The sequence below is a fragment of the Musca vetustissima genome, unplaced genomic scaffold (genome assembly GCF_032173495.1).
Source record: "Musca vetustissima isolate MV318-11 ecotype Yass unplaced genomic scaffold, APGP_CSIRO_Mvet_v1 utg5835, whole genome shotgun sequence".
NCBI lineage: Eukaryota > Metazoa > Arthropoda > Insecta > Diptera > Muscidae > Musca > Musca vetustissima.
The window spans coordinates 55,637-82,031 of record NW_026883122.1 but is presented as its reverse complement, the minus strand read 5'-3'; the positions used below and the strand labels follow the sequence as shown (position 1 = coordinate 82,031).

Here is a 26,395-nt window from a genome sequence, read left to right as displayed (position 1 = left end):
TCGTTGTCAAATGTTTCTTCATGGAGGCTGAATTTTCCGACGATGGGGCCAGTGATATTTTCCCTTCCCAGTTTTGCATTAAAATTTCCTAGCAGTATTTTAATGTCATGGCCAGGGCAACGGTCATATGCTGTTTTAGGCGCTCGTAAAATATGTCTTTGGTCTGTTCATCTTTATCTTCGGTCGGAGCATAGGCGCAAATGAGACTGATGTAGAAGAACTTTGCTTTTATACGGATTATAGCAATATGCTCATCTACTGGGGTGAATCTGGAGACGAGGTCTTTTATTCTCCTGTTAACCATAAATCCGCAGCCAAATTCATGTCTCGTTTCATGCTATTATACAGGGCGTAATCGTCTGATTTACTTACGCCTGTCCCTTTCCATTGTATTTCCTGTAAGGCAATAATATCGGCTTTGTACTTCTTGAGTATATCCGCCAAAGTGAACACTGCGCCTGTTCTGTACAACGTGCGCACATTCCAAGTGCAGATTCGCAGATCGTGGTCCTTTATACGTTTGAGGGGGTCGTCAACATTAGGGGGGTTTGGTTTTCTTTTTCTTAGCTTTTTCATAGTAGGTTGGGTTTTCCGAGAGTGGGCAACTAACCCGACGCCTCAACCCACTTTTTATAGTTCTTATGGGTGAACTCGCGGCACATATTAGCTCACTATTTCATCGGGTGATGAGAATAGCTCCCCAGGTGGCACCGCGGGGAGGTCAGTGTCCACAATTGAGATGAAAGAGGGACCAAAATAAGCCTGGACTTCGCCATGTTAAAGCCAATCAGAGCCGTTGCTTGGTATCTATCATCCCCTACGCCACCCCTGAGTACGTCCACCAAAACGAGAACTGCGCCAGTTCTGTACAACGTGCGCATATTCCAAGTGATCCTTTCTGTGGGAAAATGCAGCTAAACCCTTCAAAGTCAAGAAAATGGAGCGGGAGTCATACCAAAACGAAAACCTAAATTGATCATTTTTTTTGTAAAAAGATTTGACCCCTGAAAGAGAGAACCCAAATCCGTACCGAAATTTTCAAAATACCGAATAATGAGGGACACCAAATTTTTTTTTCCTCTCTCTCGGTTGACAAAAACAAATTGATTCTTCCGAAGAATAAAACCAGCACAACTATTCGTTGTTGGGCTGTGTTTTGTTTTGGTAACGACCTCCTCTCTCCCCTCAATTGGTGATTGTTAGTTTTGTAACCGTTTTTTGACTACTGTTTATCTTGCTAACAATCGTCATCTCTCCAATCACTCGATTGTGGTTTGTGTTGCATTCCATTGTTTCCTTATATCAGACACTACTACCGACCTCTCCATTGGTCTTATAAAATTCGCATACGCATTTTCCAAATTATTTCGATAAAAGTGCTAAATTCAATTTGTAAAACAAGTGAACAAGTGGGTTGACTAACAAGCCGAATGTTTACAATAACATTTTCCCAATTTTTACGAATCAGTCCAAATACATTTCAGATCTATTTGATAATACTATTGATTTGTGTTCAAGTTTTGTTCCTCTAACTCAAAAATTTGACCCACGGCGACAAATCACAATTTTGGGTACTTGATGGACTTTCATTCCAAAATATTAAAAAAAATATACGATAACACTGAATTACAAAATCTATCTTAAATTGTGGAAATGTAATATTGATTTAGCATTTTATTCTGATGTCGAATTTTACCCAGATGCACATACATTCGATGTGTGTGTCGTAAAAAATCAATACAAATAGCTTTAAATATATATGTCGCAGTTGGACATTTCATGCGTATCAATATTCGTTGTATTACTTTTACACACTGCATTACATAGTACACACATTTATACTAACATTCACTTATTCCTTTTTTCCATTAATTTTTTTGCAGCGTGAAGAAGTACGTGCCTTCCAGGGTTTGAATACTGGTAATCGCATTGCCACAGTATTATTCTATGTGAGTATGAAAATATTTAAAAAAAAATGTTAAAAAATAAAAAAAATTAACATTTTATTTTCTTCTATTCTTTACAGATGAGCGATGTTGAGCAGGGTGGTGCCACCGTATTCACAGCCATCAATACCGCCTTGTGGCCCAAAAAGGGAACAGCAGCTTTCTGGTATAATTTGCATCGTTCCGGCGATGGTGATTATCGTACACGACATGCAGCTTGTCCTGTATTGACTGGATCGAAGTGGGGTAGGTTTTCAATTCATAATTGGAATTTTATTTGGATATTTTTTGATATTAATTTGTTTGTATTTTTTCTTTTAGTTTCCAACAAATGGATCCACGAAGCCCGCCAAGAATTCAGACGCCCCTGTGATTTGGAACCTGATCATGGCGAATTTGCCATATAGTGCAATTCCTCATATTGTTTAATTTTAAATATATTTTAAAAAAATATTGAAACGACTTTTCCATTTGCATTCGCCTGCTATAGATTATATCAATAATTTTTTATCTAATTATACTCGCCTGTCTTTTTAAAGAGCATTTATTATAACTGCGTTTTTTGTATGTGAAACTTATTTTTTAAAACTCCAACAACAATCCTATGTGCTTAATGTCAATTTCTTTAAGAAAACATAAAACCATAACTTCATTTTATGTTTTCTTGAATAAACAATTTAAAACTGCTTGTGCAATTCGAAAACTTTGAATCTCGTTGTAAAACAAAATTTCCATAAACATTATTTTCTTCCATTTCATTCTCTATTTCCCACCTCTCTTTCTCTACCACCAATTTTTTTTATCTCTCAATCGCCATTTACTTGTGCAATTTTTTCTTTAGTTTTTTTTTCCTTAGGTATAAATAATGTATAAACATTTTTCTGACAAAAAAAATAAAATATTTGAGATGTGAAAAAATACCAAATATCCAAGTGAACGAATTACAATAAATAAATTAGAAAAAAAGTTATATTACTAATAATTTTTCCACCCAAAATTGCAGTACAGACATACATACTTAATAGCGAACATGTTTGTCTTCAATATTTTTTTCTGTCATTAGCAATAAAACAAATATATATAAAATGTATTGTAAATTTACATGTTTTAAGATAGATGATAATAAAAATTTTGAAAAATATCCGTGTATTTTTTATTAATTTTTAAGGTGCGAAGGGGATTTAAGGGAACCCCACCCATTCTCGATTTCAATTTTTCAAGATCTTCAATGGACTGGTAAATCAATGCCAATGCTTGTTAAGGTTTGTAACTTTGCACATCTATATTTGAAGATTTAAAAGAGAAGAAAAATAATTTACAAACAAATTTTGTAATTGTTTTGTTGTTGTTTTTTGTAATTAAACAAAAGTCCTTATTTTTGATGGCGGGCATGATAACTCCTCACTGGAACATCGCAATCCGAATATTCCAATGGTGTTAGAAAGAGTACATGTCTGGCTCTTGTATGATTATTGACTTCGCTCTAAAATTAACAAAATGGCGGACCATTAAAAAAATATTTTTGGAAAATCGCCGATTTTTGACCAAAAACCCAGTTTAAAAAATAAGGAAGATCTTCAGCGATTGGCTTTATCCTAGTTCATACGATAGCTATATATTCACAGAGAATCGTCCCAAAATTTGGAATCGATCGGATCATTACTTTTTGAGTTATCGTGCACGCCATTCGCAAGAGAGAAAAACGCGTTTAAAGTTTGAGAAGCCCGTCACTTGATGCTGACACAATAAATCGGCTATATTTTCAAGAGTTCTTCAGATTTTCACTTGAAATTTTGTAGGGACATTCTTGAATTAGAGTAGATACGAATTAAATAAAAAAAATTGACCCCGAGAATGGGTGGTCCCCTTTATTTTTTTACAAAGCCATAAGGCGTGGATTTTTATAGCCTTCACCACACTGTGGTCCAGGGTATTATGTCTTTGTGCATAGCATATGTTTATGATAGGCAAAAGGAATCGAGATATGAATAAGGTCCTGACTGATGTCTGCGAAGTTTTGTTAAAATCAGTTCAGATTTAGATATAGCTCCCATATATAGTTTCGTCCGATTTTCTGGTGAATGATACACCAAACTCCCAATATTTGCCGATTGGGACAACATTTTGCACAGAGTTCTGATCGAAGTGGGCTAGGTTCTAATTTAGGTCCAGACAGATGTCTGCTAAGTTTATTTAAAATCTGTTCAGATTTAGATATAGCAGCTCCCATATATATAATCGTCCGATTTTATGTGAATGATGCACCAAACTCCCAATATTTGTCCGATTGACACAAAATTTTGCACAGAGATCTGAATTAGGTCCAGACTGATGTCTGCGAAGTTTTTTTAAAAACGGGTCAGATTTAGATATAGCTCCCATATATAGTTTCGTCCGATTTTTTGGTGAATGACACAAACTCCCAATATTTGTCCGATTGGGGCAAAATTTAGCACAGAGTACTGATTTAGGTCCAGACTAATGTCTGCGAAGATTAGTTAAAATCGGTTCCGATTTAGATATAGCTCCCATATATAGATTCGTCCGATTTTTTGCGAATGATACACCAAACTCCCAATATTTGTCCGTTTGGCACAAAATTTTGTACAGAGTACTGAATTAGGTCCAGACTAATGTATGCGAAGTTTTGTTGAAATCGATTCAGATTTAGATATATATCTCCCATATATAGATTCGTCCGATTTTTTGCGAATGATACACCAAACTCCCAATATTTGTCCGTTTGGCACAAAATTTTGCACAGAGTACTGATTTAGGTCCAGACTAATGTATGCGAAGTTTAGTTAAAATCAGTTCCGGTTTAGACATAGCTACCATATATATAGTTTCGTCCGATTTGCACAAAATTTTTTTTTTTTTTGAAATCGATTCAGATTTAGATATAGCTACCATATATATTTTCGTCCGATTTTATGTAAATGATGCACCAAACTCCCAATATTTTTCCGATTGGGACAAAATTTTGCACAGAGTACTGATTTAGGACCAGACTGATGTCTGCAAAGTTTTGTTTTTTAAATCGGTTCAGATTTAGATATAGCTCCTATATATAGTTCCGTCCGATTTTTTGGTGAATGATACACCAAACTCCCAATATTTGTCTGATTGAGTAAAATTTTGCATAGCGAATTCTATTGAGAAAAGATGATACGTGATAAGGTTTTTTGAAATCGGTTCAGATTTTTTATATAGGTCTTATATAGTTTCGTTCGATTTTATGTAAATGGTGGTTACACGAAATTTGGCAAAGGGTATTAAATTGAATATAGTGATTACAAAAAACAAATGGTGTATGCAACGGTTAATCAATTAGGTCCATGTATTTATATATAGCTACCATACATAATTTGACTCGATTTCATACAAATGGTACCCCAAAGAATCCAAGTCTGGCCGTTTGACATGCAATTTTTCATTGATTTTAGAGTGGTATGTGTATGGGGTTTTTCAATTGGTTCAAATATTTATCTAGATAGCACATTTAATTTCGCCCGATTCCATCTCAATGGTCCTCCAACGATTCTATGACCGTTCTATCTACAGCATATTGTAGATATTAACATGGCCAAAGTGGTGAAGGGTATCATATAGTCGGCCCCGTCCTACTTTTGAACCTTCCTTACTGGTTAAAATAATATATTTTTTTAAACGAATATTTTTCCACAAAGCCATAAGGCGTGGATTTTTTAAAAGAATATTTTTCCACAAAGCCATAAGGCGTGGATTTTTTAAAAGAATATTTTTCCACAAAGCCATAAGGCGTGGATTTTTTAAAAGAATATTTTTCCACAAAGCCATAAGGCGTGGATTTTTTAAAAGAATATTTTTCCACAAAGCCATAAGGCGTGGATTTTTTAAAAGAATATTTTTCCACAAAGCCATAAGGCGTGGATTTTTTAAAAGAATATTTTTCCACAAAGCCATAAGGCGTGGATTTTTTAAAAGAATATTTGTCCTACAAATTATCTACAATTATTAGCCATAGTATAATATTCTAAACGCTTTAATATTTTTCAAAATTAACAATTCTCATATTATCTCTCCCATTAAAACTTTATTAATATGATACTTATCATTTGAAAATCACATCGATTTATATCAAGTGGGCATTATAAAAAGAGACAAAATATATTCCCTGGTTTCACATTCTGCTAATACCCTTCTACTAATAATCACAACAATAACAACATTTTATCGTACAAATGCACTTCAGAAGTTCAAAGTGGTCTTTGTTGGTTACATCTGTGGGTACTATAAAAGCGGGAATATTTTTTTTCATTCCGACACAGTTGTTACCAGTCACAAATCAAACAAATCTTGGAGAGAAACAAATTAGCAATGCGTTTCTTAGTCACCTGTGTTCTCTTGGCATTGGCTCTTTGCAGCGCCGTGGAGTGTCATGAGGATATTTTTAAACGACTAGCTGAGGATATTGTAAGTATAGACATTTTGAATAAACATGTTCATTTTTAATACATGAATTTTGTAGAAACATGTCGCCGACAAATTTGCCCATGATGTGAAACATGGTTTCCATGATTTTGGCGATGATGTGGTAACTTTTTTTATTCTGCTATTTATTTATTTCATTTTATGAAATATTATCGTAAATGATGATGATGATTTACTTTAGAAACATGTTGCTGACGAATTTGGTCATGATGTCAAAGATGCGGTCCATGATACTGAAGATGCCCTGAAGAAATTTGGTGATGATGTTGATAAACTGGTAAAGGATTTCCGTCATGATGTTGCCACTGCTTGGGTCAAAGCTAAACCCTATCTGAAGGAGGCCTATGTCATTGTTGGTGGTGTTACCAAAACCTTGGCAGAGATTGCTGAAATCGCTGAATTATTTATGTTATTTGATTTGGTTTAAAATAAAAACAAAATATTTGTAATAAACGTAATTAAGCATACCCTATTTATTTATTTTTTTTTTCGTTTAAAATTCTACGATCTTAAAACCCTTATTTTTAAAATAAATTTGAACATTTCTGAAGATATTATCTACAAATTGCACATCGTGATATTTTTACCAAACCTAGACCAAGTACAACCAGTAAGGAAAGTAGTAAAGTCGCATTGGGCTGACTATATGATACCCTTCAACAATTTGGGTATGTTCTACATATCGCTCATTTGCTGCAAGACAGGCATAACTCAAAAAATGTGATTTTCGAGTTAATGATGCACGATTGTTCGCTATAATAGACGGCATGTTATGTAAAAAAGGCATATGAATATCTCTTACACACTCTAATTGAGAAGCTGTAGAAGTTCCTCAGTCCCATATAAAGTGTGAATAAATTGAAAACATAAAACGCGTTTTCTGCAAAATCGCTTTTTACACACTGCGATACAGGGTATTACGTCTTTGTGCATATGTTTGTAACAGGCAAAAGGAAGCGAGATAGACACATGGTTCCTTTTGAGAATATGTATAGAATCACTTTCTGAGTCGATTTATGCATGTCCGTCCGTCTGTAGACGTTAAATTGTAAACAAAGTACAGGTCGCATTTATGATTTGAATTGAATGAAATTTGGCATAGATCATTTATTTGGCCCAAGGACGAACCCTATTGAAATTGGTGATCGGTTCAGATTTATATATAGCTCCCATATATATTTTCATCCGATATAGGCACCAGAGTCCCTATATATCTCTCGATTTGCACGAAATTTGGCACAGAGTACAGAATTAGGTCCAGAACGATGTGTATTAAGTTTTGTGAAAATCGGTTCAGTTTTAGATAAAGCTCTCAAATATAGTTTTGTTCGATTTTATGTAAATGGTGCACCAAAGTCCCTATATCTCTCGATTTGTAGAAATTTGACATAGAGTAGTGAATTAAGCCTAGAACTATGTGTGTTAAGTTTCGAGAAAATCGTCCGCTTTTAGGTAAATCGTGCAACAAAGTCCCAATATATCTTTCGATTTCACGAAATTTGCATGGCGTACTAAATTAAGTGTAGAATGATGAATGATGATGAACCTGAAATTCGGTTCATATCTTTCGATTTCTACCATATTTGGCATAGCGTACTAAATTGAGTCTGGAATGAGGTGTGTTATGTTTCGAGAATATCGGTTCAGATTTAGATATGGGTCCCACATATATATTTTAGTCCGATTTTAGGTAAATGGTGCACCAAACTCCTAATGTTTGTCCGATTAACACGACGGTTTGCACAACGTACCATAATATTTCGAACGGATGTCTGATTGAGATTATATTTTTAACAGTGCGGCATACTGAATCTATAAATCGAATTCCTTAAATCTGATTGAAATTAAATTTAGCATAGGTTGACATGACATGAAATTGTTAGGATACACATATACAATATACATATAGTGGTGAAGGGTATCATATAGTCGACCAAGTCCGACTTTACTAATTTCCTTACTGGTTTGAGCTATGCCTGTCTTGCAGCAAATGAGCGATATGTATCCTAACATTCTAGTATCAATTTGATACAAACACTAAATAGATCTACTGCGGTGACAAGTGACGCCTAAGGTTATGCTACGTTTTTTTAAACTTTAGTTTTATGTCGTACCGAATATTTTTTATGTATTCGGGCGAACACCAGGCAGTTCAAATATAAATGATACTTATTCAAACGGTCTATTATAAAATCAAAGCCGAAATAAATTTTAATATGGAATATCGGATCGGTTATAATCCTGTTAATATATATATATATATATTGGTTGGGAAAAAATCCATTATTTTTAGATGAACTATGAGACTTTATTTACCATGCTTCGGAATGGTTGATTTGGACAAATATGCACCGTTTTGTTGCATGAGAAGTCCTGCTCTCTATTTGCAAAAAACTCTAGTAGTCGATTTTCACAAGCCTCCCGAGATACCAATTTTTTCATCATAAAAGAAATTTTGCAATGCAAGAAAATTTATGATAATCACTTGGTGCCAAGTCCGGACTGTATGGCGGATACATAAAAAATTCCCAACGAAGCCCTCGAAGTTTCTGGCGAGTCACTGTAGATGTGTGTACCCTAGCGTTGTTCTAGTGGAACACGACACCTCTTTTGTTGGCCGATTCGGGCCGTTTCTGTCAATTGCTATCTTCAAACGGTCCAGTTGCTGACAGTAGAGATCAGAATTTAGCATTTGGCCATATGGAAGCAACGCATAATAATCCCCTTCCAGTCTTTCTGGCCGTTAGTCCTGGTTTGACCACCGTTTGAGGTGCTTCACTGCTCTTTGATCACGATCGTTTTCGCTTAGGGTTATATTATGTGATCCATTTCTCATCTCCAGTCACCATCCTATTAAGAAATGGTTCTATCTCATTCCGTTTGACCATGGCTTCGCAGATGGAAACTCGATCCATCCTATTGTTGTTCCTGTTATTTGGTGTGGCGCCCAAACATCTATCTTCTTTTTTAATCCAGCTTTGTGTAAAACTGGGCAATATTACGACTGCTAACATGCCGGTCTACTTCGATAATTTCTCCGATTTTATCGACCGGCCTAATGTATTTCTTTTTCCCCAACCTAATATATGAATACGTAGACACCTGTAAATGTTTACAACTCCCATATCCGAATACACACAACAATATAATTGGTATTAATTTAAAGACCAACCACTTCTCGTGGATATACTATCAACTTCTCGGATCTATGCCCTTCAGGAGGAAAAATATACGCCACAGAATACAAATTTTTACAATTTTCACACAAAAATCAGGGTCCATTTGACCCGCTAAAATATTGCCCGATATTTATCAAAACATATTTGGGACATAATTGCGGCCTCTGGAGCGATCATTAAAAACCGACAAAAATTAAGTATTTGGTCGATTTCATCCCCTAAATATTAAAGGGCGCTTTTCCAAAAATATAGCGATATAGGGGTCTTCTTTGGCCATAACCTGACCTACATTCAAATAAAATCGTATTTACATATTATAATGTGCAGACGGACGGGTGGACACACACGTCTAGATTGATTTATCTAGTAGAGATATGATGATCGGTATTCTTACCAACATAGTTGTGTAGGGTATAAAACTAATATTTTATTTCATAGCAATATTTAATATTAATATTAGACACAATCTTTGGTTTATGTATTATTGGTATAAAACTATGGCACGTCTTAATTAAAATTTAAAAACGTGCTGAAAATCCCTAAAGTACCAAATAAACGGCGATGCGTTTATATGGGGTCTATTCCGAAATTTAAGTTAATATTGATAGCTTTCGATACGAAGATTTCCCACCGAATGAGAATTCAAAATACTAAATTACAGCCAATTTGGTTGGAAAACAAAATTGCCAAAAACAAAATTAGGGTACCGAAATTTTCGGAATCGACTCGGAAAGTGATTCCATGTATATTCTACGGGTCTATCTTGCTTCTTTGTACCACGGATTGGTGTAGGTTTTTAATGTTGAAACTAATTATTGAATTTAATAATGTGTTATTAAATACAATCATGAAATTTTGGTACAAATGTCAAGGAGAGACTTTCTCCACAAATTGCCTCTATTTTATTTTCCTCCAATTTAAACATGACACAAAATTAATGACAGAAAAAAATAAAGACGTGTCAAAAGAACACACTTTCAGACAGCAACTTTAGAATTAATGTTATTTGAACAGCTTGAATTTCGTTTACTCGAAAGTAAACATGACACACAGAAGCGACAGCAGCCACACGATTACCTACCACCTATCAAAGGAAGCGTACAAATAGTTTCTTCTTTTATGTTCTCCTCCCCACAAACACTCTTGGCAATTCACTTTCAATGGTAGTGCTCGATAAGACAAATTTTTCGAATTTCAGTTACCCAAATAGCAGCACACATTCAACATCACATCATCAGCCTGAACAAGAAAACATCATCATCGGCCAAACCATCTTTGGTATCATTCGAAGAGCTAACAACTATTTAGCCAAAAGACGAGTAGAAGTAGTAGTTGGCTGGCTCAAATAACATCAATACCAAATCCAACGACCTTTTAACCAATAGCGTTTAAACATCGACACCAACACAGGACCCATAATCTAGTTTAGAATTATTATTGGCACTCCTCAGTGTTGGTATCTCTCAGCATGACATCAAATAGGATATATTGTCGTCGTCGTTGTCGTCCTTTTGTATCGTATGTGGCTCTATCGGTTTTCCTGATGCTATTGTTGCCATCAAATCTGCCGGTACATGGAGAATTCTATTCATCCATCGATAGTTTAAAACGTTTGGATAGCATTGAGTCATCGTTGTTGTTAAGTTTCCGGAAGTACTCAGAAGGACTGGAGGATTACATATCCATTATACGAAGGTAAGTGCTGGTGAGAGAGGCATTTATTTCTGTGATTAGCAATAAGAATGATGGACGACAATAATGTGTGTGAGGGTGGGTGTGTGTATGTGTGGGAAAAGCCTAAAACACTTAGTGGAAAATTTGAATTGGGGAATTAAGTGGCTGGTGAAAAATTTTGAACAGTAGAAAGGACATTAGTGACCAATACATTAAAAGAAAAATTAAATTTTGCACATTTTTCAAGTCATTAAAAATCTTCATTAAATTTTAATAAGAAAGCTATAAGGCGTTGATTTTTTAAACGAATATTTTTGTGGGCATAATTCTACAAACCGATTTATGTTAACCATTATGTGCACCAAATACAAACTTCAGCAATTTTTAATGGCGATTTTTCCTAAAATCTGTAAGATCCAAAAAGTGGGCCGATACTGATAACGCATGGTAGAGTTTACTGTATTTTAGATTGCAAAGTTATATGAGGCTATGCCTAAAGGGGGACCAATATTGATTACATAGTATAGGAAATAGTGAATATTTGGGGATATCATTATTATATATTATATGCCTAATTAATGACCGGTATATGCCAATTTTGAACCCAATATTTTAATTGTTTATCTCAATTCTTTCCTTCAGGAGGTATCACTATATTGAGGAGATGCCTAAATTTATCACAATATCTTTAAAAGGCGGAATGCTTACAACAGATGGCTAGATAGTCTTTGTAGGGTAAAAATTGACTATTCCCCGTAACGACTACCCAACCCCAACACACAGAACATCAGATAACTATTTTAATATAAACCAGTAAGGAAAGTAGTATAGTCGGACTGGGCCGACTATATGATACCCTTCACCGCTTTGGGAATATTCTACATATGTATCCTAACAGACGTCGCCTTTTCAAAGGGACATTAAATTTGAATTTGAACGAACTTAAATATGCGATCTTTATCTATAAGTAAACTGACTAACATCAATTGCATCACACGCCATTCGGCAACCTATTCTAAATTTTGTAAATAGATTTATAGCAAACTTTACACACGCTCTTTGGTATGCTTCAGTGTTTAAAATGTTTCAACCAGCCACCCATAGATTATTTGGTGTAAAGTCAATATGAATAGGCCGAAATTATATATGGGAGCTAATCAGAACCGATTTCAAAAAAACTTCTAGATATTAATTTTTATTAATTTCTGTAGGTTTTGTCAATCGGCCTAGGTATGGGCCTTTAGTGTACCATTTACTTAAAATCGGACAAAAATATATATAGAAGGTATATGTAAATCTTAACCAATTTCAAGAAAACTTGGCACACGAAAGGTTATAGTAACAGTACATTGTACAAAATTGTGTGCCGATCGGCCAATCTTTTGGTCTTTAGTGCACAATTTAAATTAAATCGGTCGAAAATATATATTGAAGCTATATCTAAATCTGAACCGATTTTCACGAAACTTAGCACGCATCATTCTGGGCCAAATTCAGTACCCTATGCCAAATTTCGTGCAAATCGAAAGATATATAGGGTCGTTGGACCCTAATTTACCTTAAATCGGGCAAAAATATATATTGGAGCTATATATAAATCTGACCCGATTTTCTCGAAACTTGGCACACATCATTCTTGGCACACAATTTCGTGCAAATCGAAAGATATATAGGGACTTTGGTGAACCATTTATCTTAAATCGGACGAAAATGTATATGGGAGCTATATCTAAATCTGAACCGATTTTTCCCATTTTTAATAGAGTTCGTCCTTGGGCCAATTAAGTGACCTGTGCCAAATTTCATCCAAATCGGATCATAAATGCGACCTGTATTTTGTTAACAAAAATACATGGACGGACGGACAGACGAACATGCATAAATCGACTCAGAAAGTGATTCTATGCATATTTTTAAAAGGAACCATGGGTCTATCTCGATTATTTTTGCCTGTTACAAACATATGCACAAAGACATAATACCCTGTACCACACAGTGGTGAAGGGTATAAAAAGGGGGTTATATGGGGACTACCCCTAAAAAGGGGGTGAATATTAATAATTTTAAGTGGGGAGATTTGTTACCATATACGACTACAAAATTCCAAATTTCAGCGAATTTGGTTGAAAAACGTGCACAAGAACCTCAAAATATCGAAAATTTGGGGTACCCTTATATGGGGGCTACCCGAAAAAATGGACCAATATTTATAATTTATAGTGGAGAGATTTGCTACCCAATAAGAACTAAAATTACTGAATTACAGCCAATTCGGTGAAAAAATTCGGTCAAAACACCCCAAAAACTGGGAATTGGGAGGTACCCTTATATGGGGACTACCAGAAAAAGTGGACCTATATTTATAATTTTTAGTGGGGAAATTTAGTACCCAATAAGAACCCAATGTACCAAATTTCAGCGAATTCGGTTGAAAACCCTAAAATACCGAAAATTAGGGGGCACCCTTATATGGGGGCTACCCGAAAAAAATTGACCTATATAGAGGTTTGCTACCCTATAAGAACTCAAAGTACCGAATTTCAGCGAATTCGGTGGAAAAATGCGACCAAACCCCCCAAAATACCGCAAAATTGGGGGTACCATTATAGGCTATCCGAAAATATGGACCCATATTTATAATTTTTAGTGGAGAGATTTGCTACCCAATAAGAACTCAATGTACCAAATTCAGTTGAAAAACATGTTTCAAGAACCTCAAATTACCGAAATTTGGGGCGTACCCTTATATGGGAGCTATGCCTAAAAGTGGACCGATAAAGCCCATCTTCAAACTTGACCTGCCTGCAAAATTTTGGCGATCTATCTCAATTCGTTTAGACGCTAGAGTGATTACAACAGACAGACGGGCGGACGGACGGACATGGCTATATCGTCACAGAATTTTACGCTGATCAGGAATATATATACTCTATAGGGTCGGAAATGATTATTTCGATGAGTTACAAATGGAAATGCAAAATTAATATGCGCTCCATACTATGGTGGATGGTATAAAAAACATTATCAAGAATTATAAGGCGTGGATTTAAACAAAATTTAACAAGAATTATAAGGCGTAGTTTTTATACCCTACACAAATATATCGTCAGGGTATTATAGCTTTGTGCAGCCCCAAGAGTTTGTAACGCCGCGAAATATTGGTCCTAGAACCACCTTTAAGTATACCGATCGTCATATCTCGACTAGCTGAGTCGATCTAGACATGTGTGTCCGTCCGTCTGTCCATTATAATTTGTAAACACGATACAGGCCACAATTATGGACCAATCTTCACGAAATTTTGTGTGTAGGGTGGGTTCTGGTCAATGAAGACCCCTATTGTTTTTGGTAAAGATCGGTTAATATTTAGAGAATGAAATGGACCAAATACAAGATTTTTGTCGGTTTTCTGATCGCTCCAGAGGCCGCAATTATGGCCCGAACATCGTGAAATTTTACATAGAGAAGGGGACAAAGAAAAGGCATGCCTGTTTTGATAAAGATCGGTCAATATTTAGCGGGTCAAATGGACCCTGACTTTTGTGTGAAAAATGACAAAATTTGGATTCTACGGCGTATATATTTACTCCTAAACCCGAGATGTTGATAGTATATTCAAGATGAGTGGCTGACCTTTAAATTGATACAAATTATATTGTCGTATGTTCTCGGATGTGGTAGTTACACTTAAATATTTACAGGTGCTTACGTATTTAGATATTATATAGTAACCCTTACGACACTGGAGGGCGGAAATATAACGCTGATCGATTTGACATTTTCCATGTGGTTCCAGTTATGGTCAAGGATAGCGCTTGTAATTTTCGGTGATTATCAGATAATAATTTTGGGATGAAGTGGACAGAAACCATAATTTGTTTGCAATTTTTCGAAGCGATATATAGGCCACAGTTATAAGCCGATTATCACCATACAACCCACGCTGAAGTCAATCTGGACAAGTAATAAGAAGGGCTGTAATGAATATTAGTAATATTCGGAAAATATGTCAGTGTATGGAAGATGTGCTATTGACCTCTAATCGGACAAGAGGGTGCAAATGTCACGTAATATTTCCAGGCTCGGAATAAAGTTCTTTAGAAAATTAGAACTCCGTCGTAGTTGTGTAGGGTATCGTATGGTCGGCCCCGTCCGACTATACTGCTCCGCTCACTGGTTTTAAATTATTATCGAAGCTATAAGTAATGGAGTTTTTAACTAATTATCAAAGCCATACATTTAACCCCAGTTTTTAAGCCGTTTCAGTTTCAATTTTACTCTCTTAGATGGTTTTTGAAAAGTCATATAAACCTAAAATATAAACCTCAATATATAAACCTAAAATCTTACTGTTATTATACCCTCCACCATAATATGGAGGGTATATTAATTTTGTTTTTCCGTTTGTAACTCATCGAAATAATCATTTCCGACCCTATAAAGTATATATATTCTTGATCAGCGTAAATTTCTATGACGATCTAGCCATGTCCGTTTGTCCGTCTGTCTGTCTGTTGTAATCACTCTAGCGTCTAAACGAATTGAGATAGATCGCCAAAATTTTGCATAGAGTCGTCTTTTATCTGCAGGCAGGTCAAGTTCGAAGATCGGCTTTATCGGTCCACGTTTAGGCATAGCTCTTATATAAGGGTATCCCCCATATTTTCGGTATTTTGGGGTTCTTGAGCGCGTTTTTCAACCGAATTCGCTGAAATTTGGTACATTGGGTTCTTATTGGGTACTCAATGTCTCCACAAAAAATTATAAATATAGGTCCACTTTTTCTGGTAGCCCCCATAAAACGGTACCTCCTAATTTTCAGTATTTTGGGTGTTTTGAACGTATTTTTCCGCTGAATTAGTTCTTAGTAGGTACCAAATCTCTCCACAAAAAATTATGAATATAGGTCCATTTTTTTCGGATAGCCCCCATATAAGGGTACCCCCCAAATGTCGGTATTTTGGGGCTCTTGAGCGCGTTTTTCAACCGATTTCGCTGAAATTTGGTACATTTGGTTCCTATTGGGTGCCAAATATCTCCACCGAAAATTATAAATATAGGTCCAATTTTTCTGGTAGCCCCCATATAAGGGTACCCCTAATTTTCGCTATTTTGAGGATCTTGAGCACGTTTTTCAACCGAATTCGCTGAAATTTGGTATTTTGTAGTTGTAATAACAAATTTTTCTACAAAAAATTTTTATTTATATTTATATGGGGTAGTCCCCATATAACCTCTTTTTTATATTAAAATAGTTATGCAATTTGTTCCGCGTTTTGGGTTTGGTTCTAAGACTCTGTTGTAACTATATCACCTGTGGAGGAATCGGGATAACCGTATTTAAACCTAGCCCCTGTGTGGGAGGTACCAGAAGGAGTGGACCGATATTCCCCATCTTCGAATTTGAACTAAGTTAGGAAGAAATAATAAGGCTGAGGGTATAATTATCCATTAAAAATTTCTGAAATTTGTATTATAGTTTACCTAGAAATGTCGGTATAGGTCCACTTTTTGATATGTTCCCTATATTTTCATTTCTAGTACCTGTCAGTATATCTATGGTGGAGGGTATCCAAAGTTCGGCCCGGCCGAACTTAACGCTTATTCACTTGTTTCTCATTCGTATTTTCCTTATCCCTTTGTTCTTTGCTTCTTCTTATATTTTTCAAATTAATTTTCATTTAAGAAACCTGTTGTTTTCCTAATGAACAACTGTTCTATATTATGACCTTTCATAATTTACTATGTTTTTTTTCTAATTTCGTTTTTCATTCTATTTCTCTTGTATTCTATTTTTGTCCTTGGCGCTTTTAATTTTCATTCAACGGGACTCCATTTGGCTTTTTCACTGGCTAACTAACTGCTTGTTGTTGTCGTCGTTGCTCCTGTTGTTCGACAAACTTAGATTTATGGAACGTATTAAATTTCAACATGAAAAAGCTGAGCAGGATCTGGAAGATTATTTAGGAAATCCCATCAATGCTTTTACATTAATTGAACGTGTGGTCAGAGATTGGAAGGATGTTGCCGATTTGTTGAGATTCAACGATGTTTCAGAGGGTATGTATGACAATAGTTGTATTCCATTGAAAGTTTATAAAAATCGAGAAAAATAGAAGATTCACAAATTAAAGCTATAAGATGTGTGAGTGGAAAATTATAATGTGAAAAATTGGAGAAATTTTGATAATGGGCGTTTGGGTGTTTTTATTAAACAAAGGAACACACCTAATAAAGAAAATATATATCTAAGCTAAAAATAAGTTTTGGATGTACGTACATAAATCAACCCCCAATAAACATGTGAGTTATTCCATTAATACCATACATACTGATACAGAAATTGGTGTTGTCGTCCTCGTCGTTGGACGAATGACATAGCTAGCTGAATGTTCATTCAGTGTATTGTCCTATTGTCCCAAAGCAGCCACCAGTTATAATAACACTGTGATACAAAACAAAACAAAAATTTTTTTCAAGGGTTCTAATGTACCAATTCCGTTTAGTTGGAGTCCCTGGACCACGAATATACCTTTGGTTTTTCTGGGTCACTTCGAAAATTAGTTTTATAACGGTAAATGTAGAGAAAAACGTGGTTTCATAGATTTTCACTTTGAAACGCGTATAACTTCTTTTCTTTCTAACGGATTTATATCATTCTTTTTTTCATTCGAAGAGTAGAATTTTTTCTTTCATACAAGGTATATATTTGGTAAATCGGTTGAGGATTGCCTGAGTTACAGTGGTTGAAATGTGAAAAAATACGCATAAAATGACAAAATTTATTTTTCTTCGGACTGTACGAAGAAATTATGACATCAAGCCGTATAAGTTTTATTATATTACGGGGAAGACAATTAAATAAGCTTTCGAAAATGCGAAAAATTAAAAAAATTGGTTAAAAAATGGACGACTTATACACATTTTTGTATTGATTCTATGCATATTCTCTAAAGGAAATATGCGTCTATCTCATTTTCTTTTGTCTGTTACAAACATAATGTGGAAACGAGGAAACGAGATAGACGCATATTTCCTTTAGAGAATATGCATAGAATCAATACAAAAATGTGTATAAGTCGTCCATTTTTTAACCGATTTTTTTCATTTTTCGCATTTTCGAAAGCTTATTTAATTGTCTTCCCCGTAATATGATAAAACTTATACGGCTTGATGTCATAATTTCTTCGTACAGTTCGAAGAAAACTAAATTTTGTCATTTTATGCGTATTTTTTCACATTTCAACCACTGTAACTCAGGCAATCCTCAACCGATTTACCAAATATATACATTGTTTGAAAGAAAAAATTCTACTCTTCGAAAGAAAAAAATAATAATATAAATCCGTTAGAAAGATAATAAGTTATACGCTTTTCAAAGTGAAAATCTATGAAACCACGTTTTTCTCTACATTTACCGTTATAAAACTAATTTTCGAAGTGACCCAGAAAAACCAAAGGTATATTCGTGGTCCAGGGACTCCAACTAAACGGAATTGGTACATTAGAACCCCTGAAAAATGTTCGTGTCGCACAGTGTAATGAATACTTGAAAACAATACCTGTTGCCAGTATGTGCACATACATCACATACATCTATAGATATAGGTAACTTTATGTAAATGGTGGTATTAAATGAACAAACTTTCATTCAAATAATGGGTTGGGTATACAAAGGGTCTAAAAATAACTAGACATCATAAATGGCGTTGAAAAGTTTCGAATAACGGATTGGTACTTATAATCTTTTCTAGATCCTATGCTAATTTTCTTCTAGGGTACCATGATACAAACCATGACACAAACGACTCAGAAATAGGGTTTTCACATCCATTCTTAAAAATAGCTGAGACTTTGTGTTACATTACAATTTTCGTAGATCTATGTCAAGTCATAATTTGTGTACCATCGGCCTTATAAGGGTCAAATACTTTGCTATGTTAAAATGTTCCTCAACTAAAACTTGATGTTAGACCTCAAGTTTCTATGGACCAAAATCTGTTTCACATAATTTAGAATCGGTTTGCGAATGTCCGTCTAGATGGCTGACTAATGCTAACATATGAATATGATTATGTTCATATGATTTCACATGAAGATAATGGATTATTCAATTTGATTCATGACATATGTAGATTGAGTGCTTCTATTGGCTATATAGGTTCATCACTTCAACTTTATATGGGGACTATATATATAGAGGCTAAAACCTTTAAAATACCGAAAATAGGGTGCTCAAATTATATGGTAACGATAAGCCAATATTGATAATTTTTGGTAGGCAGATTTTACATCCCAGAAGAACCCGACAAATCATATTAGAACCAATTCTATTAAAAAAACCTGTCCCAATTATTGAGAAATCTATTATTTTTGGTAAGGAGATTTTCTACTTAATAAGAATTGAAAATATAAATATGCAGAAAATTTGGTTGAAAAAACTAACTTCTGAAAATATCGAACTTCCGATGTAGCGAAGCTTATGGACTACCCTAAAACGTATACCAATATTTTCTAAAGTGAAATTCCAAAATATTAAGTTATTGCTGATTATGCCCAAATGATACCCTAAAGCATTGGCCCGACATTCCGAAGCATGTTAAATGAAGTTCTATAGTTCATATAAAAATAATGGATTTCGTTTCCCCCAACCTAATATATATACATATATTATTTATAGGGCCTAATGTGAATATTTCAAGGATTTAAGTGTAGAAATGATAAACCAAGCAGTTGACAAGAAATGCAGCAAGCAGTGAATGGAGCAATATAATCGGACGGGGCCGACCATTTAATACCCTAAACAACCACCACTGAGCTCTAAGTGTCTAAACAGTTACTTCCAAAGATTCAAATTTTGTTATTTTACACGAAAAAATTGCTGTTTATTTTAACCCGCTAAATATTGACCGTTCATTAACATGACGGACATTTAAGTTAGTTGGTCAGATCGCCTTTCCCCATGGAAAATTGATGATGTCCGAATTGTTGTTATGTGGTCTAGAGCCCTTTAGGAGTGAATATATACGCCATAGAATAACAATTTTGTAATTTTTGACACAATATTATGGGTCCATTTGAGCCGCTAAATATTGACAGATCTTCATCAAAATAGTCATGCTTATTCTATGGTAAGACCTCTTTCTCTGTGTAAAATTTCGATGTTCGTTTCGATGTTGATCATAGTACACAGACGGACACACATGTCTAGATCGACTCAGCTAGTCGAGATATGACGATCGGTATTTTAAAAGGTGGGACTAGGAGCAATATTTAGAGGCGTTATAAACTCTTGGCCACACAAAGCTATAATGCGCTTACAATATATTTGTGTAGGGTATAATAATTTGTGCCAACTTAACGATCAACCACTCCTTTAGGATATATTGTAAACTTCACTGGTCAAAGTCAAAGTCCGTGAGGAGCAAATATATACGGCATAGAATGCAAACTTTGCCGTTTTCACACAAAAGCCTGGGTCCGATGAAAAGATCCATGCTTGTTGCTTGATCAGTTCCCTTTTTTCGTGTAAAATTTCGTAATGTTCGGGTCATAATTGCGTCCTTTATAGCCATTTAATTCTATAAATATTAACCGGTATAATCAGCTGTTATATGACTCAAGGAGAAACCTTTTGGAAATTGGTAGAAATCTGTTCAGATTTATAGCTACCCTATATATTTGTATCAGATTCCACGAAGGTAGACCAAATACGACGAACATGAACATCTCGCAGGAGGTCATTGAGGCTATAATGATGAGTTTCAAGAGTTTGGAAGAACGACATTTTCATTTTGTTAAAATCGGTCCAGATTTAAATATCGCTCCCATATATACTCCGATTTTATGTGCAATATAATCCCTGCGTGAATAGTGTATATAAATTTTGCTTTAAATGTTTTGTATGTAATTGTACTATACATTTTCCTCCGAGAGGAAATCGGCAGTATGTAATTGTACTATACAGTTTCCTCCGAGAGGAAATCGGCAGTTTTGTTCGATTTTTATTTAAGGGTCCATGGATGATACTTTTTCGGTCCGATCGAGAGGATTATGTGCACATATAACCAGAATCATTACAGAGGAACATTTGTAATGCCGTATCTTGTGTATAATATAATCGGCATCGTCCACATCTTCTCATTTCCTCATTGTGTTGGTTATAAAAAGTTCAGACCTGGCGAACATAGAGACATTCCATGGCGAACATAGAGACATTGCATGTTAGTAAAATTCGAGCAAAAAAACACCTCGTTTAATGTCACAAATACCATATATCCGGCCAGGTGCTATATCAAGAAGTGTGTGTCAGAAGCGTTTCGAGAATTCTGATGGGTTACTTTAAAGGCGCCGAAATAGTTATTGATGACTTAATAAACGGTTTATTTCTTTGATCGCACCTCGTATATGAAAAATGTTCCTCTAATTGTACTGGTCCGTTGTTAATGATATAAGATGTTAACTCCATGTTAACGGAGTCCTTGCGCAACCTTTCAGAACCAACACGAAATGTATAATCATTTTTAATTTAGTTTATATTTATCTATTCTACAATTTTATTACCACTCAACCCTTATATCCATATATGTATCTAAAATAGAAAAATATGTTTGTTACCCATTCATCATATAACTTTGTTATTCACGTTCTCATTTTTTTCGTTTCGTCGTCTATTTTTAGAACTAATGGACTCGTTGACCCAATTAAGAAAAAAATCACCATTGCCGGATGAAAATGAACTAAGGGGAGCCATACTTGGTTTAGCCAGGTTGCAGGATATCTATGATATCGATCCAGAGGATATGGCCAATGGCAAGGGTTACGGGTGAGTTAGTTGGTTATGACGGTGATGATGATGATGAGATGTGGTGGTTTAATTTAAAATTAAATTCAACAAAAAATTTCAATGAAGCGAAAACCGAGTGTATAACAACAACAGTTACATTTTTCGTTAGTCATATAAATAAATGTGAAAGTAGATTGGAGGAGAAAAATATATAATGGATTGTGAATGTGATGGATATGACATAAGGGCAATATTGTGGTAGACAAATATGTTTCAAAATTAGTATGAACTTTATTACAAAATATTTAAAAAATCTGTAATTCAGTTTTTTTTATTTAGATAAATTAATACATTTAAATTTTTACCACTTTAGTAATTCGTAAGACGTTTCCAATAACGATTCCCGGGCTGTGTCGTTAATGGAAAATTTTCAATAGAATTTTGCATTAATTCTAAACTTAGTCAGAATGCTCTTAAGAATATTATTTTCCAATTATATAACATTCGTAGAAGATCTTCAGAAGGCATTCAGGAATTCGTACAGTATATAGCAGGGCTGCACGAAGTTTTCCGAGAAAAAAATCTTCTAAACGTATGCCGAAAACAGAAAAGTGTCCGAAGTCTATAAGGAAAAATTTTTGGTAAACGATCTTTAGAATTTTATTGAAGATCCACATAAGGTCCACTGTTTATAGGAGATATTCAGGCTTGTGTTATTACAGAATACCTTTAGGATGTATATTTTATATAGAAGGCTGTCTATAGATCTACTATTCTCGAGGTCTGATGATTATAGAATATCATCAGATTATTCATCATATTGAAGAACAATTAGAAGGTAAATTGTCAATGTCCTTCAATGTTCTTCAATCTAAGATATTGAGAGGATATTTAAAAGATTATTGTTTAGTTGGGTTCTTGGAGGGCGAAAAACAAATTTTCAAAAGAAAACAGCAAGGAGCCATTGTGCACTAATTCGTCCTAATCAGACAAACTTTAGTTATAAAAAAATATGAAAGGTATATCTAAACCTGAAACGCCTTCAATCCAATACGCTAGACAATATTTCATGAAAAGCGAACAGACATAGGCTCCTCCATTCGCACCATTTGCATAAGATCGGACAAAAATATATGAGGGATCTGTACCGATTTCAACAACAAAATATCGTGAAAATAGAACATTGTGCACAAATTCCAAATCGGATCATAAATGAGTACAGGTCGCACAAAAATACATGGACGGACGGATGGACAGACGGACATGCATAAATCGACTCAGAAAGTGATTCTATGCATATTCTCAAAAAAACCATGGGTCTATCTCGATTCCTTTTGCCTGTTACAAACATATGCACAAAGACATAATACCCTGTACCACAGTGTGGTGAAGGGTATAAACATCGGAAAAGCTACATGTTTAGACCACCAAATAAAGATCCCACCCATTTTAAAGGATTTAGTTTCATTGGCAAAATATTCTCAGTATAGGTTCATATGTTGACATAACTCTAATATAAAGGGCCAGCACCCATTTTCAATTTTATGAAAGTTTTAACCGACCTTTCCCAACGAAGTGGCTGTAAAGACATCTTCGCAGACAATTTTTGATGAAGTTCCCAGTAATGAGATATTTCTCATATAAGGGTCCCGTAATATTTTCGGTATTTTGTAGGTTTTAATCTCATTTTCCCAACGAAGTGTCTGTAATTTGACTTCCGGGTTCTCGTAGGATAAAAACATATCTTTGCCAAAAATCGATATAGGTCATGTTTTTACATACCGCCATATAAAGGTCCCGTTCTATTTTCTGTATTTTGAAGTTTTTAGCCGCATTTTCCCAAGAAGTGGGTGTAAATTAGCATTCCAAGTTCTTTGAGTGGGAAAAATATATTCGCAAACAATTTTGGACCTAGCTTTGACATAGCTCAAATATAAAGGCCCCGCACCATATTCGACATTTTGAAGGGTCATTTCCCCACCGAAGTGACTGTAATTTTGCATTCTGGGTTCTTGGAGTCTGAAAAACATCTTAATCTTATATGCAGAAAAATGTCCATATAGATCCACTTGCCCCCAAATAAAGGGCCTTATTTTCTGTCCGAATTGGCAGTAAGTTGATATTGTCCCGCCTCATTTTGTAAGCATTATCAAAAAAAAAAAAAAAAAATTGTGTACTGAACATTTTTGACACAGGTCCAAGTTTCGGCATAGCCTTATGAAAAAAGTAAAGCCCGGGTTAAATTTTAGGGCCATGTTAGGGCATATTCCTGTTATAAGGGTTCGGTTCCCTATTTTGAAGATTTATTTGCATTTGCTCATCGAAGTGGAACTTCTCTTTTAATATAGGTCCATATTTTTTTATATCATGCATTCGAAGTTCGTACCTTATTTTCAAAGTTCGCCTTGGCCGAACTTGACGCAATTTTTTATTGTTTTACTTCTATTTTATATCCTCATTTTTTCTTTCCAGTCAACCGCTCAACTGGAGGGAATGCCTCGAAATAGCGACAACACTAATGGATGAATTCCGCATGGATTTAGCCGTAAATTGGCTTCAACAAGCCGATAGAAAATTACAGAACAGCAATGATTCCGCAGATATTAAAGATTACTTTGCGACACAAATTAAAGAACATTTGGCCAGAGTACACCATTCGATGGGCGACAAAGAAAAAGCTCAACAGCACTTAAATGCCATTTCGAAAAATGCGGACACTAAATTGACAATGAAAATGTTAAACCGATTAACGTATGACAAAGAAAAATACACACCCTTCAAGGAGAGTGATCGTCATCAAAATTATGCCAGATTGTGTCAGGGAAAATCTAAGAATATTACAAAACTAAGCTGTTACTTAGATTCGAAAATACATCCATATTTTGTTCTTAATCCATTACAAGTTGAACCGTTGCTCATGGAACCGTATATACGCCTCTATCATAATCTACTTAATGATGAACAAGTTACAAAATTATTCGATCATGCTAAGCAGCGATTTTTCCGATCTGAAGTTATAAAGGCACCTGGAGAAAATGAAGTCACCGAAAAACGTGTAAGTCAGCAAACATGGGTGGCTCCACGAGAAACTCCCATCTCGGCTTATATGTATCGTTTAGTTGGTCTTATTACCGGCTTTAATATGACCAATGTGGAACAAATGCAGGTTGCGAATTATGGTATTGGAGGCCTGTATGTACCGCATTATGATTACATGAATGTAAGTTGGGAATAATTATTAAATTAAATATTTTTTTTTTGAACAGTCGAACAGTTAATTTTTTTTATTGAGTTACCTCTATAGAACACTGAACTTGTTGCTGGCCTTTATGGCGATAGAATTACAACCAGTATGTTTTATGTAAGTAAAATATAACTTAATATTTTTTGTAAGTAAAATAAACCTTAATATTAAAACATCCTCCTTTATTCACATTAGCTCTCTGATGTCACCCAAGGTGGTTATACCATTTTTCCTGAATTGGATGTATATTTGAAACCCGTAAAAGGTGCCATGGTGATGTGGCCCAATCTACACAGATCTGTCGACCCAGATCCAAGAACATTACATGGGGGATGTCCTGTCCTGAAGGGTACCAAACGAAGTATGTTTTCATTTTAGTGATGGTTAAGATTGTATTTTATTAATTTCATTGTTATGTTTTCTTTTACAGTTGCTAACATATGGTCCCATTCCGGGTTTCAGGATATAGCAAGACCCTGTGGCTTGACAAACGATGCAATTTTGTAAAAATCTATGTAAATAAGAAATTAATTCAAATAAATATAATATTTTTAGATATAAATAAAAATATTGTTTTATAACCTCGTTCCTTTTTCGAAGTCTTTGCCATATTCACATTATGTAATCATAGAGAAGGCACACGAGTTTTTGGGAAATTTTACTAAGAGGTATGAGTAGTTCATATGGCAGACCTCGGACAAGTGGCACGAATGTATAATTGATTGCAAATCGAACCATAAATAGTACCCTTTTGAACAATTGTAAAAATTAATAAGAAATGTGGTCCATTGAAATATAAAGAGAAAATAAAATACAAAATTACAGATACTCAGTTTGAAAAAGAATATACCGAATATTAAGCTGGACCATTGTATGGGGCTAAAAAATCACATCGACCTACGTTGAAAAATATGTCAAATACGGCTAAAAGCATCAAAGCATCATCACTTCAGTGGGAAATTGCAGCTAAGGTCATAACGAATGTCGGGGTGGAATGTTAATGTGGAGTCTATGCAAAAACATGGTTCTCCATTGAAAATTTTCTGCTGACATATTTATGTATATTTATTTATAGCATCAAAAGTAAGCATAC

At 34.9% G+C, this 26,395-nt stretch overlaps 2 protein-coding genes and 1 long non-coding RNA gene across 3 annotated transcripts in view; all 3 read left to right on the top strand.

The window, feature by feature from the left end:
- The window catches only part of LOC133329862 (prolyl 4-hydroxylase subunit alpha-1), a 42,666-nt gene extending 40,273 nt beyond the window's left edge, over positions 1 to 2,393 (top strand). Inside the window, exons 6-8 of the mRNA XM_061538324.1 lie at positions 1,884 to 1,949; positions 2,027 to 2,192; positions 2,268 to 2,393. Of these exons, the coding sequence (XP_061394308.1) occupies positions 1,884 to 1,949; positions 2,027 to 2,192; positions 2,268 to 2,353 (318 nt within the window). The 3' untranslated portion in view covers positions 2,354 to 2,393. The remainder of the gene's footprint in view (positions 1 to 1,883; positions 1,950 to 2,026; positions 2,193 to 2,267) is intronic.
- A 3,908-nt stretch (positions 2,394 to 6,301) lies between these two features.
- On the top strand, positions 6,302 to 6,693 carry LOC133329861 (uncharacterized). The gene is made up of 3 exons (XR_009754327.1): positions 6,302 to 6,401; positions 6,457 to 6,522; positions 6,601 to 6,693. It is a non-coding gene; the product is annotated as an uncharacterized LOC133329861 (long non-coding RNA).
- A 4,373-nt stretch (positions 6,694 to 11,066) lies between these two features.
- Positions 11,067 to 25,809, top strand: LOC133329872 (prolyl 4-hydroxylase subunit alpha-1). The gene is made up of 7 exons (XM_061538333.1): positions 11,067 to 11,293; positions 17,178 to 17,332; positions 21,953 to 22,097; positions 24,531 to 25,278; positions 25,363 to 25,419; positions 25,498 to 25,663; positions 25,733 to 25,809. Exons 1-7 carry the CDS (start codon positions 11,067 to 11,069, stop codon positions 25,807 to 25,809), a joined length of 1,575 nt encoding a protein of 524 aa, XP_061394317.1.
- The last annotated feature ends 586 nt before the right edge of the window (positions 25,810 to 26,395 follow it).

What these genes read in the sequence shown, in the direction of transcription:
- LOC133329872 (XM_061538333.1), top strand. Translation starts at nt 11,067, where the DNA reads ATGACATCAAATAGGATATATTGTCGTCGTCGTTGTCGTCCTTTTGTA. An exon ending in TACATATCCATTATACGAAG is followed by an intron (nt 11,294 to 17,177) that starts GTAAGTGCTGGT and finishes CGACAAACTTAG; the next exon opens with ATTTATGGAACGTATTAAAT. An exon ending in CCTGAAGGGTACCAAACGAA is followed by an intron (nt 25,664 to 25,732) that starts GTATGTTTTCAT and finishes TTTCTTTTACAG; the next exon opens with TTGCTAACATATGGTCCCAT.